At 36.7% G+C, this 19,798-nt stretch overlaps 1 protein-coding gene across 5 annotated transcripts in view; it reads left to right on the forward strand.

The window, feature by feature from the left end:
* Positions 1-19,798, forward strand: part of RAPGEF2 (Rap guanine nucleotide exchange factor 2) — a 341,360-nt gene that overhangs the window by 114,248 nt on the left and 207,314 nt on the right. For all 5 annotated transcript variants that reach the window (XM_043970280.1, XM_043970281.1, XM_043970282.1 and 2 more), the window contains exons 2-3: positions 6,293-6,363; positions 15,465-15,521. In XM_043970280.1, coding sequence (XP_043826215.1) covers positions 6,293-6,363; positions 15,465-15,521 — 128 coding nt within the window. The remainder of the gene's footprint in view (positions 1-6,292; positions 6,364-15,464; positions 15,522-19,798) is intronic.

Below are 19,798 nucleotides of genomic sequence, written 5' to 3' on the forward strand. Positions count from 1 at the left end.
TGTATGGATGCCAATTCAAGTTTGACTCCAAAGCCAGTAACCTTTATTTACACTGCACCACCAGGTTATTCAGATTGGCCAGTTAACATGCATTCATAAAGAGCTGTTTATAAATTGGACACTTTAATGCTGGGGGATCAAAGAAAGGCAACAACAGTCCTATTGAGCTCATCATTAATAGGTGAGACAACATGAAAATAACCAGGTAAATACAAGATATTGGGGGTGGGGGATAAGTATTTAGTGCCTGCTATGTGTCAGACACGGTGCTAAGTGCTTTACAAATAGTAATTCATTTGATCCTCACAACAACTCTGAAGCAGGTGCTGTTTCATTTTACAGTCGAGGAAAATAGGCAGATAGATCAAGTGACTTATCCAAGGTTACATAGCTAGTAAGTGTCTGAGGCTGGATTTGAACTCAAGTTTTCCTGACTTCAGGACCAGTGCTCTAGTCACTCAGCTGATAATATATTGATTATATGGAAGCTATTTTCAGATGGAAGGTGCTAGAAACTATGGTTGGGATTTTGAATGGGGGAAGAAGCCTGAGAAAGGCTTCCATAAGTGGACTTTGAGCTGAGGCTTGAAGAAAAACAGAGAAGCCAAGAGGTAAAGATGACTTGGGAAAGCATTTCAGGCATAGAGAAGGCTAACTGCCAATTCACAGAGTGGGGAGACAGGGTATCATTTGTGAAGGACCACAAGTAGGCCAGTGTAGCTGGTTGGGAATAATAGCTTGAGAAGTCTAGAAAGGTAAGAAGAAGGGTCTGGCTTTAAAGGGCTTTAAATGTCAGAGGATTTTGTATATAATCCCAGAGGTAATAGGAAACCTTTTGGATTTTATTGGATAGGGAGATGACACGGTCAGATTTGTGCTTCAGATAATTTACTTTGGCAATTTGAGTGGAGAAGAATTGTGGTTGGGCAAAGAGACCAATTAGAAGTCTGTTGCAGTGGTTCACATATGTGAGAGGTGTTAGAGTAGTGGTTGTGTAAGTGAAGAGAAGAAAGGGACATGTACAAGATATGATGTGAAGGCAGGAACAAGACTTGATAACAGATTGTATATGAGGGGTGAATATTTGAGGATATTATTGAAGTTGTAAGCCTGACCAGCAGGAGGATGATGGTACCCTAATAGGAAAGTAGGGAAGAGGAGAGGATTTGGGGGAAAAGATCATGAGTTCCATATTGGAGAAGGGGAATTGATATCCAATTCAAGGTATGATAAGTCCTTGATGGCATACTGTAGTCTATAAGGGGGAATGAGAGCTGGGGTTCCTCCATTAAAATACTGGCCAGAAAGAAGGGCATAAGAAGGGTAGGGAAAGACTAGACAAAGGAAAGGCAGAGGGCCCCCAAATAAGCACCTAGTCTGTCAAGACATTCTTTGGTGTTGGCAATTCCCCACCACTGCCCCTCCTCTACCACCATCTTGTATTTTAAGGACCTTATACAAAGTCTGTATTGACCCTTGTTTCTAGAACCATGGCCTCAGGTTAGATTGATAGCTACTATAATTTGGCTATGTCATGAACTCAGTAGACTTTATAGGGGTAAGGAACCTATGAATTTTTAACTGCTCTTTATCCATTGTTTGGGAATATAGAATATCTTATTATATACTTTCTCCTATAAAAATTTTTAAACTGTGTGTGTGTGTGTGTGTGTGTGTGTGTGTGTGTGTGTGTGTGTGTGTAGGTGTAGGTGTGCGTACGTTTGTAAGAGTGGCTATCATTCCTCATGAGAGTTATCACTAGGCCTAATTCAGGTTTTAACCTATTTGTGGGGTGGGTGTGGGTGGAGAGGGTTATGTCCTATATTCTGTTTGATGTGATAGAATATTTTTCTTGCTGTTGAAATGCTTATATCATTCCCTGCAGGTTCTCCGCCTCTCTAGATTTTATTCATCCTTTCAATTAAATTGGGCAGGATACCAATTTTAGATAATAACACATACCCTGCCTGTAATCTAGTAGGGGAATGAGATATCACTACGGATAGGAATGCACCAGACAGAATGCTGGGGTGGGACAGGACATAGGGTGAGAAAAAAGTTAAAGGACTTGGTGGGGTGAGGGGGTGAGGTCACAGATGACTTGCAAAAGAAGGGCATTTGAATTGGGCTTTAAAAGATGAATTCAATTTGAAAAGGTGGCACAGTGAATAGAGTTCCAGGCCTGGAGTCAGGAAGACCTGTGTTCAAATCCAGCCTCAGACAATTCCTATCTATATGATCCTGGGCAAACCACTTAACCTCTATATGCCTCAGTTTCCTAATCTGTAAAATGGAGATAATACTAGCACCTACTTCCCAAGGTTGTTGTGAAGGTCAGATGAAATAATAGTTGTAGAGTGGTTAGCCCAGTAGGTGCTTAATAAATGCTATTAAAAGCATGTATTGTTTACTATGTACAATGATAGGGCTAGGTTCTGGGGATAATGGACATAAAACAAACAAACAGCCCATTCATCAAAGGATTCTCCACTAGAAATTAAATCAGAGGACAGTGCAGGGTTAAGGAACAGCTTAAACATGCAGATTTTAATTCTTTGAAAACTTTTTCTTATTTACCTTTGTCAAGATTTTTAACTTTATATCCCCCTCCCCCCGCCCTCGCCACCCTGAAATATGTTTTTTCCTGTGTAAATTTCTATATAAGTCACTTGTAGATAAAAGAATGGAGGAACTTAGACATCATCTAGTGAATTCACTTTATATTTTGTAAGTGAGGACACTGAAGATCAGAGAAAGCAATTGAATTATCTTAAGGTTTTGGAGTTCAGGGCTAGAGGAGACCATAGAAATCTCAGGCAAATGTACCATTTTGTAGAGGAAGAATTTGTGGTCGAAGGACATTGAGCGATCTGTCCAGTATCACATAGCTAGTATTCAGCCTCCCTCCCCTTGACTAGAATCTAGTGCTCTTGGTTCCCAGGACAATGTTAAAGAAGCCATAATTAAAATGGAAATCTTATTTAAAGATTCTCTAGGACTTTGGCTAAAAATGTCAGTATTACAAAGAGCAGTTTTTAAAAAGGAAAGGAATTATTCTCATTTTTCCTAAATATAATGTAGCTATGTCAGTGGGATTTTTGTATTTTGTTTAAAAAACAAACAAACAAACCACACACACACACACACACAATTTTCTAGAAAGCATTTAAATACTGTTGACTGATTATGGAAGCCTTTCAGTGCCAAGTCCATAAATGAGGCTGTTGAATATATTGACTTTGGATGGGTGGAGTTTCGTTTTTATTTACTTTCTTTATCATAGAGTTTCAAGGATATAACTTTCAGATTTATTCCTTTAGAGTTAGCATTTAGAATGTGGAGAGTTGATGATTAGGATTATTATAGGTATTGTCTTGTTGTCAGAAAATGAACCACAAGGGGGCGAAGATCCCTACAATATTCACAAATTCATGCTTTAAAGTCCAGAGAATTTAACTAAATGTGGAGTAAATCTCTGACCAAAATGATCCACATCTTATCATTTTATATCTTCATTCAAAAGCAGACTGTCATGTCATACATTTATTTTAAAATTAAAAATGGATTGATATTTTTTGTATTTGCGTCACCTACATTTTTCTTTTTTTTCTTTCTTTTTGGTAAAACAATTGGGGTTAAATGACTTGCCCAGGGTCACACAGCTAGTAATTGTTAAGTGTCTGGGACCAAATTTGAACTCAGGTCCTCCTGAATCCAGGGCCAGTGCTTTATTCACTGCACCACCTAGCTGCCCCTATCACCTACATTTCTTAATCTCTCATTCCCCTTGCCCTCTCAGAGATCCATTTCTTATGACTTTAACAATGAGATTGTGTCCACCTTAAAATAGAACTGGCTCATTGGTATACTGTACATGCTGAAAATATAAGAAAATAAGTGGTTTGTTTTTTTTTAATAGAATGAGAAAGAGGGAAAAAAGTTCAGCAAAATACATCAACCAAGTCTACCATCATATATAGTGCTCAACAGCCATAGTCTCCTACCTCTGCAAAGGAGGAGGGAGGACAGTTCAATACTTTATCAGTTTTGGGGGCAGCTAGGTGGTGCAGTAGATAAAGTACCTGCCCTGGATTCAGGAGGACCTGAGTTCAAATTTGGCTCCAGACACTTAATACTTACTAGCTGTGTGACCCTGGGCAAGTCACTTAACCCTCATTGCCCCACAAAAACAAACAAACAAACAAAAAATACTTTATTAGTTCTTTGGGGCCAGTATTGGGTTGATATAGTTTCTGCACATTCTGTTTTGTTTTGTTTTTTTGATGTTGTTTCCACTAATAAAAGTGAATTCCCATTGTAGCTCAGTGTCTGCCACATAGTAATACATACATTTTGATTACTAGTCAGTGTTTTCCTTTGTCATAGTCATCTTTTCCTACAGTGCAATAATAATCTTTTCTTTTCTTAAATTAAAAAAGTTATTAAACAACACCAAGGCAGAAAAGTGCTGGTGGACTGGCCACAAGGCCAATATCAACTGCTTTTAAAATCAGCTTTCCTAATAAGAGCAAGACAAATCTGATAGGTATACATCTCTAAAAGGGCCATTATCTCAGCTCTGCCCTAAGTATTGAGATTGTCTTGCTCTTTAAATAAGGAGTGAGCATAGTGGTGGTTGCTATCTCATTATGAAGAGATGGGATTAGCTCTAAAGAGTTAGGATTGGAGCATTTGGGACTGCCTTCTCCCTCAGGGCTGTCCTACCTGACTCCTTCCCTGCTGACTGGCTACACGTAGCCAAGAGTCAAGCAAGGTTAAAACATGGGGTCACTTCGGAATGATTCCATATTAGTGACTAATTGTACAATATTCCCCCCTTTTGGTGTAAACCATACTCATGCTGCAGCACCATAATCAGAATTTATATTGTTCTGGGCAATGATAATCTATTACATTCACTAACCATCATTTGTCTGGCCAATTTCTAATCAATGTATACCATGTTTTAATAAATGGGGATCAAGCAAACAAAAATGTGTTTGTTCTGTGTTCTCTTCTGAGTCTGTGTGACTGTACAGCTCTACTATATTTGACTGGTGTGTGTATGTGCGCGATACGTATTTGCTATTGTTCAGTTTCGTCCAACTCTTTGTAACCTCATTTTGGGTTTGTCTTGACAATGAGATGTTTTGCTATATCCTTCTCCAGCTCATTTTACAGATGAGAAAACTGAGGCAAACAGGGTTAAGTGACTTGCACAGGGTCACACAGCTAGTAAGGGTCTGAGGCCAGATTTGAACTTGGGGAAATGATCTTCCTGACTTCAGGCCAGGTACTCTATCTACTGTGCCACCTAACTGCCCCATATACATATATACACACATTCATAACGCACATATATACATGCATACACACATATACACATTTGATATTACAGATACAAGGAAATATAGAAAAACTTATGCCAAGTGATTCAAAGCAAGATCAACTTTGAGTCAGGAAGACCTGGATTCAAATGTTGCCTCCAATAAAAAAACATTGACATTAGGCTTAAGCATTTAAAGTCTCTCTGCTTCTAGGCAGCACTCCAAGGCTATAAATTGCAGAGAAAATGTTCCACATGGTAGAGCAAATTCTGTACCAGGAGCTTCCTATGCTGATGAAATCATAAGTTGCGGCAAAAAATACACCTTTTCTTTTTTTGAGGGGGTGATATAATATCAGCTATTTCTATTGTTTTTATGCCTTACTATCCATTGAGATTCATGTCTATATCCTTCCATAAATCCTCTGAAGAGACCGTATGCCAAAGCTAAGAACGTTTCCCAATGGGCCTTTCAGTGTTTCATGGATGTAAGCCTGATGCTTGAGCTGTTCATCTGTTAGCCCACCTTTTCACTGGATGACCTGCCCTATTTCCTTTTCCAGTTACACTTGCCATGGTTGAAGTCTTTTATGCCCCTCCTTGTGTTCAAATTGAAATTTGTGATTTTTCTTTTAACAGCCTACTTATATCTACCATACCTATTGCCCTTTCAGTCGATCGCGGGCAATTATGATTTTTCCGAAATCATGATGCTTATGTGATTCTCAGCCATGTAGTGTTGTCTTTATGAGGCCATAATATTCCATTACAAAAATATATAATGGTTTTATTTAGCCATTCTGCAGTTTCTAAGTAAAAGTGATTTGTTTTTATACAAATAATCCTTTTCTTTTTTAGTGATTATTTTTTTAGGATTCAGTGGTATTATTTTTAGTCAATATAGTGATTTTAAAATCTAATTTTTCTAACAAGCCTGATGATTTTTCTTTCTCTCTTTTAAAACAGGATTTGGAAATAGTGTATTCCTATTTACATGGAATGGAAGCTTTGTCTAACTTGAGGGAGCATCAACTTAGGTATGTTATTTTAAGATTAATCCATTATAATGATTCTCAGTAATATGTGTGACTACTGATGACAGGGATTCAGTAAAACAAGAAGATAAAACTGGCCTGGATTTTGAATCAACCTATCAATATACTTTTATTAAGCAACTCCTACATGCCAGACACTTTGCTAATTGCCACAATAAATAGTGCTTTGAGCAGCTCCACAATAATTTGCTGCAGAATTTGTTGAAACACACATCATGTATTCCTTAAAACCCCATTTGAGGAAAAGAAAATAATTCTTGCAGAAAAATAAACACGAAATTCAAACATTTTAAACCATTACTACATTCGAGTTTTCAGGCAGAACTGGAAAGGATAGGGAAACTTTTTTGGAGGAATTGCTATTTTAGCATTGAAATGGTGGTGATTAAGCATAAAATTAATTAATTAGATTTTTCTAGTGCTATAAGGTTTTCAAAGTGTTCTTTTCATATCTTCTTGCAGCTGCTTGCCATAGGTCCTTTTTTTTTTTAAAGTGAGACAATTGGGCTTAAGTGACTTGCCCAGGGTCACACAGTTGTAAGTGTCAAGTGTCTGAGGCTGAATTTGAACTGAGGTCCTCCTGAATCCAGGGCCAGTGCTCTATCCACTGCGCCACCTAGCTGCCCCTATTGGTCTCTTTTTGATTCAGCTAGTGCCTGTCCTAAAAGTAAAAGAAACAGATCAGCCCTTTCTCCTTTGCATTGCTCATGATTTGCTTATATGAAGACTTTTGGAGAGTATCTGTACTTTCTAGGAAAGGCTTAAGATTTTCCCTCCCTCCCCCCTCCCCTTTTTAAAAAAAATTTACTATTAAAAAAAAAAGACAACCTTAAAAAGAACATCTAACTTGGGAGGTTGTCATTTTCCTTTATTAAGTGTAGATAACTTAAAATAATTCTCTCTTTTAAAAAACTGTCATCGGGGCAGCTAGGTGGCACAGGGGATAGAGCACCGGCCCTAGAGTCAGGAGGATCTGAGTTCATATCCGGCCTCAGACACTTAACATGTACTAGCTGTGTGACCCTGGGCAAGTCACTTACTAAGTGTTTGGGATACAAAGAAAGACCAAGGCTCAGTCTCTGTGCTCAAGGGGTTTACATTCTAATAGGGCAGAGAGACAGCATAAAACCCACCATGTTCATACAAGAAATTTATGGGGAAAACTAGTGGGTAATCTCAGAGGGAGGTTTCATTTTGTTTTGTTTTGTTTTGTTTTGTTTTTGTTTTTTGGTGAGGCAATTGGGGATAAGTGACTTGCCCAGGGTCACACAGCTAGTAAGTGTTAAGTGTCTGAGGCCGGATTTGAACTCAGGTCCTCCTGAATCCAGGGCTGGTGCTCCATCCACTGCGCCACCTAGCTGCCCCAGGAGGTTTCATTTTGATAGAGCAGGTCTGCAGAATGAGGGAGTTCAACTGGAAGATTTCTTTTTCTTTTTTTTTTTTTGGATGGGGCAGAGAAGGTTAAGTGAATTGCCCAAGGTCACACAGTTAGCAAGTGCCAAGTGTCTGAGGCTGGATTTGAACTCAGGTCCTCCTGAATCCAGGGCTGGTGCTCCATCCACTGCACCACCTAGCTGCCCCAGGAGGTTTCATTTTGATAGAGCAGGTCTGCAGAACGAGGGAGTTCAACTGGAAGATTTCTTTTTCTTTTTCTTTTTTTTTTTGGATGGGGCAGTGAAGGTTAAGTGAATTGCCCAAGGTCACACAGCTAGCAAGTGCCAAGTGTCTGAGGCTGGATTTGAACTCAGGTCCTCCTGAATCCAGGGCCAGTGCTTTATCCACTATGACACCTACCTCCTTCCCCCCCCCCCCCCCGCCCCCCAGCAAGATTTCTAAAGGTCCTTTCCAACTCCAAAATCCTACATTGGTAAGTGCATTTGTTGGGTGTAATTAATAATGACCTTGCCTTCAAAGGTACAAGATCAAGGTTTCAAACATTAAATTCCTTTTGTGAAAATGTTTCTTGATATCATTGTACTTGAAATTACAAGTCCAATTTTTTTTTTCTTTTTTAAGTCCCAGTTTTGTAGCTATGGGTAAATTGAGCTTAGCCTTAATTGTTGAAATGGATCCTCTTCCTGCCCCCCACTCCCCACCCCATCTACCTAATATTGGAGTAACAATGAAAAAAGACAAGAATTGTACCTTGAGGTTTAACCACACTGAACTTTGCCTCATTGAGAGGTGTTTGAGTCCCCAGCTGGAAGTGCCTTAGTCTTTCCTCTTCAGTTTCTTACATTTTTGTATACCCCATAATTATTTTTGGAGCCACATGAGTGAAAAATTCCAGCATATAGTCCCAATGGCAGAGTTAAAGTTAGTTTATTTGTCATTCTGTCAACTGAATTAATTTATTTACTGGTACTTATGGACATTTAAAGTGCAATACTTAATCATGAGGTTGCATGAGGAACTACAAAATCCTTTAGTGCCTTATGAAAAAAAATTGATATTGAACATGTAATTTGATTGATGTAGGGAACACTCAGTGAGGAAACTACTGAAAAAGATCTGTATCTACTTTCCAAATTTGAATTTTCTTAATTTTAATTAAAGAATGGCCTGGGGCATTTAGAGGCTAAGTGACTGGCCTAGGGTAATGAAGCCAATACTCATCAGGAAGAACTTGAACCCAGGTCTTTGTGACTTAGAAACCAGCTCTCTATCTTATGCCATGCAGCACTCATTTTTAGACTTTTAAAGCAACAAAGAGTGTGCAGTATATATAGTTTTAGTTAGGTTACATGGTGAAGTTTAGGCTTGATTATGTCAGAAACAAGAGTTCAAATAGTGCCTTTATTGGTTTTTAGCTGTGTGATTATAGGCAAGTCATTCTGTGACCCTCAGTGAGTACTTTCATAAGTTTTTTTTCCTAAATTTTATTTATTTTATTCTGAACTTAATAATTTTTAATAAGTATTTATAACATTCTCATAAATATTTATAACATTCAATCTTTATTATTGGAAATAGTTCCCACAGCAACAAAAGAACAAATTATTAAAACATGGTTTTTAATTTCAAAGTATATTTTAATGTATTCTAATTCTTGGGAAAATGCTAATCATGCATCTAGAGCTAGAAAGAACCTTAGGACTCATTTTGTCCTATAACTTTATAATCTCTGTGTCAGAGTATATGGTAACTTGATTAGTCAGAACATCCCAATCCGTACCAGAGTTTACTCTGCCAGACCTTTAAGTGAAGTGATTTTATATTTATCTTTTATCAGGGAATTGGATACTGATATCAAGAAAACTTTGATTACCTAAGTATCAGATGTTACCTAATTACTATATCCAGATAAATTGGATATGTATGGTCCAATGACATGCTTTTTTTTTAAAAGAGTATCAGAATATAATTAATTAATGGGTAGGATTAATTCCCTCATGTATAAATAGAAGTATGTGTTATTTATGTATTATTTCTCCCACACTTCTACTTAAGGATGCCACATGTCTGGTTGATGTGGTGTACACCAGTAATCCCCACTACTTGTGGGGAGGGTGATGATGCTGTTGTTGGGTGGGTTTCTTGAATTTCAGTAGGGCCAAAGTCATTTGAGTATTAGCACTAATCCTGGCACCTATGTGGTGAGACCCTGAGAGGGGGCAGCCGCTACGTTGCTTAACACAGGGTGAATTGGTCTCAGATTGGAAATGGATCAAAGCTTCTGTGCTGATCAGGAATGGAATTAGGCCATGAGTAGCTGCTGTATTTTCAGCCTGGACAAGATAGTTCTACCCACTCTATCTTCCTACCCACTCCCTCAAATCAGCCTGACATGCCAACTATAAAACTAGTTGTTGTTCCTTATTAAAAATTTATTTTTTTGTGTATTTCCCCTTACACTTCAAATACCAATTAACTTATGAGCATACCTACTTCATATTTAGTTCTTAATTGAAAAAGTATCAAGAGAATTGTCTTTCTCAAATGAAATTTTTAATAAAATAATTTAAATTAATGTAGCTTGTAGGTGAAGTATTTAAAAATACAGTAAAGTTTAACTGGGGAAAGCAAAACTATTGGGAATTAGGGAACACTTCAACTTAATTTTAAAAAAAAATTGTATAATCTCCAAAGTATATGTAAACAAACAAACAAATAGACCTGGTACTTTTGATGATTCCCTACCTTACCTAAGTGAGTACCTCTGTTAACAATCCCTGTGTAATCTTTGGCTTCCTTTGGACAATTTTTCTTGTAGTTCACATAATCTAGTTTATATTTTGCATGTTTCAAATTATATTTATATGGATATCTATGATGATTCCTATAGCATACCTAAACCTTAATCTAATAGGTGTAGGTTTATCAATACATATTATTGATAGGTATTGATCAATACTTATCAAGAAATATCAGTACCTAAATCTATACATCCTATATCTATGTCTATATTTTCTATATTTGGAATATATGTGTCCATACACACCCATACTCACACACAAATGTGTCTAGATGGCTCAGTGGATAGAGCCCTGGTTCTGGAGTCAGGAACAACTGAGCTCCAATGTGGCCTTATTAGATGTGTTTCCCTGGGCAAGTCACTTAACCTGTTTGCCTTAATCCACTGGAGAAAGAAATGGCAAACAAATTCAGGATCTTTATCAAGAGAAGCCCATGGACAGTATTGGCATGCTATGGTCCATGGGGTCCTAAAGAATCAAACACAACTCAACAACTACAACAACAACAACATATACACAAAGCACAAGAACACACACATATATATCTCAGCATGGGTGTTTGTATAGAACACGAGAATTTCATGGAGTCCTGAAAGACAGATTGTAATTAGAAATAGAAGGCTAATGTTATTGAAAATCATTTTTTAAGAATGTGTTGCAGTACACTCTCTCTTAGGGGATTTCTTTAAATTCTTATAGAATAGTGATAGTTTTTTCAATTTAGTTTGTATAACCTTAAGGTTAATGATTTTTGAGATAAGTTTTGATTTCATGCTCACACGTGGAAAAGGACACGTTTTAAGAGTTGTGAATAAGCCTGATGTATTTGGGGGAACTATTTTCCAGTGTTACCTTTAAATAATAAAAGTTTTGTTTTTATTTTAGTTGTAGGCAGAAAATTTCATTCTTGTCCTTTTTGATGAACAGATTGGAAATGGAAAATTTTAATGGTATTTAAGATCCCTCTGGTTTGTTTGCCTGTTACATGATTTCTTGTGGTCCCCCTTACCCCATTCTTAAGATAATAAAAGGCTAATTGACGGTACAGTTTATCCTTCATCTATCTGGGAGTTACTTAATGGAAAATCTTAGCTATCTGTGACCCAGCTAAAAAAAAATCAGCCAAAAAAAAAATCAAAAATAAGCAAAGAAAAAAAAAGGTGCCTCAGAGTAACCAACAAAATAATTTATGCACAGGAGATTCCGATAGGCACTTAGTGACAATGCAAAATATTTTAGGGGTGATTTTTCTTTTTACATAATAGCCATTTCAAGATTTACTATTTAGGTATATAATTTGAAGAAGATTGATCAGATCTGCTAGAGGCAAGGTCTTGAAGAAGTTGTAGAGGCTAACATGGTAGCCTAGGAGTCTGAAAAACTGTAAAAGGCCCATTCAAAGCATGCAGGTCTGGGCTCATTTAGCGGTGGCAAACTGTTTCACGTTACCCATTCTCCCTAGATGGGAACAAGCATTTATTAAGCACCTAGTATGTGTGAGTCCCTTGACAAATATTATCTCATCTATAGTATAGTCATGAAGAAAAGTTCTCTTCACAAGCTGACCTTAGAAACCCTACATGTACTTCAAGGCCCATCTGAAATGATCACTTTGTTGTTGTGGTGGTGGTGGTGGCTGATAGGCTTTCCTATACTCTCCCTAACCTGGGGTGATCTCTTTCTCACCATTCAGCAGCATCTTATTTGAACCCCTCTTTCATCCCTTATTTTCCGCTTTATGTTGTAGTTATTATGTACTTGTCTTCCTTGATGTTAAATTCTTGGTGGGTAAGAAGGGTGTTATTGTCCTGGTCTAACGCATAGCATGGTATCTTGTTCATAGGAAGTACTGTTAATATCGATAGATTTGAATTGAGCTTATGTTTTTTAAAAAGGTAAGAAAGAGCATTGTTGTTGTTCAGTCATTTCAGTGAGGCCAACCCTTCTTTGTGACTCCATTTGGGGTTTTCTTGGCAAAGATACTGGATGGTTTGTCATTTCCTTTTCTAGCTGATTTTATAGATGCAGAACAGAGGCAAACAGGGTTAAGTGACTTGCCCAGGGTCACACAAGCTAGTAAACATCTGAGGTCAGATTTGAACTCATGGAAGATGAACCTTCCTGATTCCAAGCTCAGTGCTCTATCCATTGTGGCACCTAGTTGCCTCAAGAAAGAACATTTTAGACTTTTGAAAGATTCTGTGACTTTTTTTTTTTTAACTTTTCCTTATAGATCTGGATTGTGGAAGTTTTCAGTTTAATGTGTGTTAGGACTAACAGGTATTATAATGGTGAGCTTTAGTTAATATTTAAAAGAAACGTCTAAAGTTAGACACTGGTAGCCCAATGGCACATTGGCACTATTTATTTTTAATTGTATTACTGAATTTTAAACTACCAGTTCCTAATTACAAATTTTCATTTCTTCTTTTAGTTTTTTTTAGAATTTTCTCTAGAATTTTGGTAAAATAACTTTTCTTGCTATGGTTACTTAAGTAACCCAAAAGGAGTATTGACTTTTTTGCTTCTCCTTGTCTCTGTTACTCAGCTAATAAACATTTATTGAGTATGGCAGCATTATGACACTGTGCTTTGTGCTCTGGAATAGAAGGAGGGAGTTCATTTAAATTCCTGCACCCCAGGAGTTTGGGGTACAGCTCAGTCCATACTGCCATGTTTCAAGTATATAATGACATTACATAGACGTACAAGAAAGGATTTGGTTTGGTTAGTAAAAAGATGGGATGGTGTGTGGTATTGTCATAATTATTAAAGGAATTATAGGAGATTAATGTGCATTGCTGTAGTCAGGAGAGAACTTCATGAAAGTGATGACATTTTGTCTGGGCTTTGAAGGACAGACAGGATTTAAAAGGTAATATGAGGAAAAGGTACTCTAGGTGAGAGGAACACCATGTGTAATGATTAAGATCACATGGGATAGAGATAATTAAGGGTCTCATGAGTAACAGAAAGCCATTTTATATTCTTGGTAAGTAATGTTTTTGCTGGGGCAATTTAGATTGTTAGGAAAATACAGTGAAAACTTCTTTATGTTTTCTATAAGTGAGCATATATATGACAGTGCCTTTTTTAAAAAGACATGTTAACATGGCATACAGATTGAAAAAGTGTAGGCAGAAAGGCCAATTAGGGAGCAACTGAAGCAACCCAGTTATAATTTGATGGGAATCCAGGTTTAGTGTGCTGGTAGTGGGAGAGGAGTGAGGAATTAATATGAAAAACAATTCAAAGCTAGAATCTATTATATTTTGTGAGTGTTTGAATATAGGAGTTTCAGGAAGGAGTTGAATCTCAAATGCCTTTAGGGTTTTTAGGCTGGAAGATCATTGAGTCAGAAAGTTGGGAAAGAGAAATTAGTTTGGATGATGTGAGCGGGATTTGACAATTCATTCTCTTCCCCTCCCTTCTTCCCTCACACACGCCCCCTCACCCTCTCTTCTTTTGTTTTTTCCCCTCTCTCCTCAATCCCCAGGCTCTCTGTCTCCTTCTCCTCTGTTTCTCTAGCTGTACACATCCCAGGGGCATTTGGAATTAATGGAATTAAAGCTAGGGTGAGAGTCTTGAAGTAGGCACGCAGACTGAGGAGTAGATGAGAGAATAGATCATAGTTGGAGCCCCATATTATCGATTTCTTTCATTTTAATTCTCATCTTCAATACACCATTGTGCCTTATGCACAGCTTTGCACATAGCTGCTGTCTCTTGACATCCTTGGATTTTTATGTCTCTTTGTGCCCAAAATACCAATCTGAACCACAGTTAAAAGTAAAGTTTTGACTCACTAAAAATAATTGACTAAAATGTTAGTGGTATTGGGAAATACTAAATGTAATTGTAGCACCAGCCCTGGATTCAGGACGACCTGAGTTCAAATTTGACCTCAGACAATTGACACTTACTAGCTGTGTGACCCCTGGGAAGTCACTTAACCCTCTTTGCCACCCCCCACCCCCACCCCCATGTAATTGTAATTAATGTTGCATGTTTGGGAGAGGATTTTAGAGCTGCTCTTAAAATTTCCAAGTCTATATCCTATATTTAAATATTCATTTCTGGGTGGGGGGGAAATAGCCTATACTATTGCAATCATATTGATTTGTACACTATTGGTTTTGGGTTATCTATGGTTTTATCTATATACTTATTAATAATTAAATTGGCTGTGTACACAGTATTTTGTTTCTAGTTGGCAGTTAGCATGCTATATTTTTTCTTTGCTTTTTATTTAGACCACACCCCACCACAGTACCTTGTCTATAGTCACTTAATAAAAGTTTGTTGAGCATTTATTTCATTGTTAATGATCACTGTGTTATTACTAACTTTGTTGTTGAATTGACTTAGGCAGTTTTGACCTATTCTGTATTTACAGAAAAAAGGAGTTTTCTAGTAAAAATAAAAAAGTAAATACTTTGGAGAAAGAGATGACAAAACAGAGTTATACATAAGAGATCATGCCTCATCTTTTACATTTGAATATTTTTAGAAAAAATAGTTCTGCTGGAATTTAGTATTGTAATATTCCAGATAAGTGTAATGGTGATTAAGGCACCAAATATATATTGATTGCCTTCTATATGTGCAGTTGAGCAAGAAAGGTGCACACAGTTTTTATTCCAAAATGCAACAAGACAAAGTTGACTTCTAACAGTTATATTTCATTTTGTGGGAAGCTGTTATGTATGTTGATTTTGTTGTTATTTCAGAATTTATTTCACCAACTGCTGATAAGATTTCTTTATTAGTCTTAGAAGGGTTAGCAAAATATTATTTTAACATTATAAACTAATTTATTTAATTTTTTGATCCTTTTAAGGTTGGTGATGTTAATTTCACATCAAAAGTTTTTTATTTCTTTTATAGATTAATGTGCGAAACCGTGAGATATGAAAGACATGAAGCAAATGAAGTTTTGTACTAGTAAGTATTTCCTCGTTTTCTGTAATGTGTAATATAGTGAATTAAGTCTTTTTCCTTAAAGAAGTACTTGTAGCAGTCTTCTGAATCAGCCTGCTTTATGTGAACGTGAATGAAAACTGCCTTTATCTTCTTGACATAAAATTGTGAAATTCTAACTACTGTGATGAAGAAGTTGATTTTGACAGTCCTTTTGATTCTAATTATTAACTCGTGTAACACGAGTCAATCTAGAAAGTTATTTCAGATTAGGCAGTAATTTTATTCTAGTCATTCTATTGTTATTTTATTGGTTCTATTATTATTTAATCTTTAAGAAAGTGGTGACCATCCATTATGCTTCTGCCCACTCAATAAAATCAAATGATAACAACAAAATCCTAATTTATTGCTACCATAAAGAATATGTGTGAATGAGCCTTAGATTTTTCAGAGATATTTTTTCACATATTCTTGTACATAGCCTTTTTTGTCTGTTTTCTTTATGCTTGCATTTTACTTCAATAGGCTTCATGCCATATTTCCAACACTAGAATCATATTTAAATGAAAATTCATGTCAGTATACTTTTTTTTTTTTTTTGGTGGGGCAATGGGGGTTAAGTGACTTGCCCAGGGTCACACAGCTAGTAAGTGTCAAGTGTCTGAGGTCCGATTTGAACTCAGGTACTCCTGAATCCAGGGCTGGTGCTCTACCACTGCGCCACCTAGCTGCCCCCTGTCAGTATACTTTTTAAAATGCCAAGAATCTATGATTTCATCATTATAGGTGTTCCCTCTGTTGATGCAGATCTCAACTCATCATTGCCTTAGTCAATAGTTTCATTAGATCCTATGGCAGCAAAAAAAATACTCCTTCCTCCCCCAATAAAAACACATCATCTGATGACCACAACTTTAGGTGATAGGCCTGCACAAACTTATTTAGGTTAGTTTTTGGTTTATAGTCCATCTTCAGTGATGGATATAAATGTGAGATATATAAATGTTGGAGTACAGTGTCCAGGTTCATATGATTAAAATTACTTTGATTTTGAACTTCTTAAAAAATTGCTTTTGAGGTTTCATGGCATAGTGGATAGAGAGCTGGGGGTGGAATCTAAAAGACATGGGTATGAATTTTCCTTTTGACACTTAATGACTTTTTGACCTTGGGTGAGTCATTTAAACTTCTGTGTGACTCAGTTCTCTTGAGTTTAGCTAGAAGTAAAAGAAGACTACACTAGTGAAGAGAGTTTCTGTTTGGGAAATTACCTATGCTGGCGAAGTGAGAGATTGTGTATTCCAGTATTACTTTTGCTATTGATGTTTACCAAGGCATACTATCTACTGCTTCCCTCCCCCCCCCCATTTTCCAAATAATATTTTATTTTCCCCCCAATTATATGTAAAAAACATTGTTAACATTCAGGGGTTTTGAGTTCCAGATTCTATCCCTCCCTCCCACTCCCTATCCCTGAGATGGTAAGCAATCTGATACAGGTTATACATATGTGATCATGAAATAAAACTTTTCCATACTAGTCATTTTGTGTAAGGAAACTCAAACAAACAAACCAAAAGGAAATAAAGTGAAAAATAGTATGCTTCGATTTGCATTCAGAGTCCATCAATTATTTCTCTGCAGGAGAATAGCATTTTTTATCATGAGTCCTTTGGGATTGTCTTGGATCACTGCATTGCTGAGAACAGCAAATTCATTCACAGTTGTTCATCATACAATATTGCTGTTATTGTGTACAGTGTTCTCTTGGTTGTGCTCTCACTCAGTTTTGTATCAGTGAATGTAAGTCTTTTGAGGCTTTTTCTGAAATCATCTTGCTTGTCATTTTTATAGCACAATAATATTCCTTTACAGTTGTATACTACACTTGTTCAGCCATTCTCCAATTGATGGCCATCAGGAGATGGCCTCTTTGCCACCACAAAAAGGGGTGTTATAAATATTTTTGTACAGATAGGTTCTTCTCCTCCCCCCTTACCCACCCCCCCCTTTTAATATCTCCTTGTGATACAGACCTAGTGGTGGTATTACTGGATCAATGGGTTTGCACAGTTTATAGCCCTTTGGGGCATGGTTCCAAATTGCTCTCTAGAAGGGTTAAATTAGTTCAAAACTCTACCAACAGTGCATTAGCGTCCCATTTTTTCCTACATCCCCTCCAACATTGATCATTTTCCTGTGTGTGTGTGTGTGTGTGTGTGTGTGTGTGTGTGTGTGTGTGAGATATTAGCCAATCTGATGGATGTGGGGTGGTACCTCAAAGTTGTTTTAATTTGCATTTCTCTACTCCAGAGTTAGGTACTATAATTTGGTGTGAAGAGTCTGAGGACCTAAGCTCCTATAGCTGACATTTACTATATTACTGTCTGTGTGATATAGGCCAACTCAACCTTATTTTCCAACTCTGTCAAATTAAGGAGTTGGATGCAAGATGACCTCAGCGGTCCCTTCCAGATCTAGACTTATAAGCCCATGACCAAAATACCTTCAAAAGATAATTCTACATACATATGTCTTATAGTCAGTATAGAGCCCTATTTAGCATAATCCACAATCATTTATATTCATTTTGGGGAAGGAATTTTGCATTTCTACTTGAATAAAAGTATTGCTATCAAATTAATATAATGAGTTGGCAGTTTCAAGTAAGTATCTTAGAATTATTTTTGATGACTGAGAATTGACTTAAGGTAGTTGTAAATTATATTAAAAGATTACTATGGTGGCTCCCTTAATTTGATCCTAAGTGTATGCAAGGAAGGACGATAAAAATCGTATTTCTGGGTTAACCTTTTAATCTTGGGATCCTTAATTAGATATGATTCTGCTATTCCCAGTTTATATGCTTACTATTCTTAAAAGTGAAGACCAGAGATCATAGGTTCATTTTTCTAGATCTACAAGAGCCTCAGAAACCATATAGTCAACCCCACCCTCCCCTTCCCCATTTTAAAGTTGAGGAAGATGAGACCCAGGAAAGTGAACCAACTTGCCCACTGTCACATTGGTAGTAAGCAGGTGGGACTTGGATGGAGGTCTTTCTTACTTTAGGGTCAGTGTTTCATGATCCTTGAAATAGCTATAAACTTGTAACAACATAATAATACCACTGCTGCTTTGGACCTCCGTAATCTTATGAGGAAATGACTTGTAGGTGGTTGTGCTTCCTTTGTATTTAACAGATAATGTGGTCTAAAGAGTTACAACTTTTGGTATGGAGTTAAAAATTCAGAATAATTCTTTTCCTTTACTGCATTTAAGTGTGTGGTTATTTTTGTTTTCAGGTTTTGATGATTCTTATAAGGCAGATACAGCTATTTTTAATGGAAATTTTTGTAGATACAAACATGACCTATACTAGACCATTTTAGAAGACTCTTTAGCTTTATGCTAATTTTATTTGATCAGAAAGTAAATCACTGTTTTTAGCCTCATCATCTTGAGGATGAACAAAATATTTATAACCAACTGTTGGAACTTTTAGATAATTAAAAAAGGGAAAGAAAGCATACAGTGGCATCAGGATGACATTGAACTTAATGCAGAGGAAGCATCAGTTATGTTTTTGATTTTATGACACATTGTTATACCCCAGAGGCATCTCATTGTGGACAGGACAAATGAGTTAATTTTTATTTATCTGTTACTGGGCAGTGTCCTTACAAATTTCTTTCAACATGCAATTAATTATAGAGGTAAAATACTTTTTTTAGGTCAGAAATTCAGATGCTGAGTTCTTTTTTGATGTGTATTCATAAACTGCATGCTCTTGTCTCTATGCCAATTTTCCTTATCTGCTTTGATCTTCCAAAGGAGCTCCACAGCAAAACAAAGCTAATGATTTTTTCCAAAATTTCATGCCAGCCGAGAAAATAGGTGTCTCTCTTTGAGCTCACTTAAAAAGCCCGAGCTTCAGCCTGCATTGTTCTTGACTGATTTTTCCCAACAGATTTTCATTAGGCCCATCAACATGCAAGTTAAAAATCATGTTATTTATCTGTTATGTAAAAATAGCAGGGAAAATATGCCAGAAAAGACATCTTTCTTTTCACTTTTTGAGTAATGTCTCATTTTTTGATCCTGTTACAGGTTGTCAATTTAACTTGCATTGGAATGAAACTCAGTCAAATATCATGGTTTAATCTTTTTCCTATTACATTTTATGAAAAACTGCCAGAGTACATTAGGACTGATGAAGAAAAAGATTTCTTTTGAAGTACAACTAAATAGAACTTTATTCTCTATTCTCTAATACATTTATTGATGGCAGGCAATTA

This window comes from Dromiciops gliroides, chromosome 6, assembly GCF_019393635.1.
Source record: "Dromiciops gliroides isolate mDroGli1 chromosome 6, mDroGli1.pri, whole genome shotgun sequence".
Lineage (NCBI taxonomy): Eukaryota > Metazoa > Chordata > Mammalia > Microbiotheria > Microbiotheriidae > Dromiciops > Dromiciops gliroides.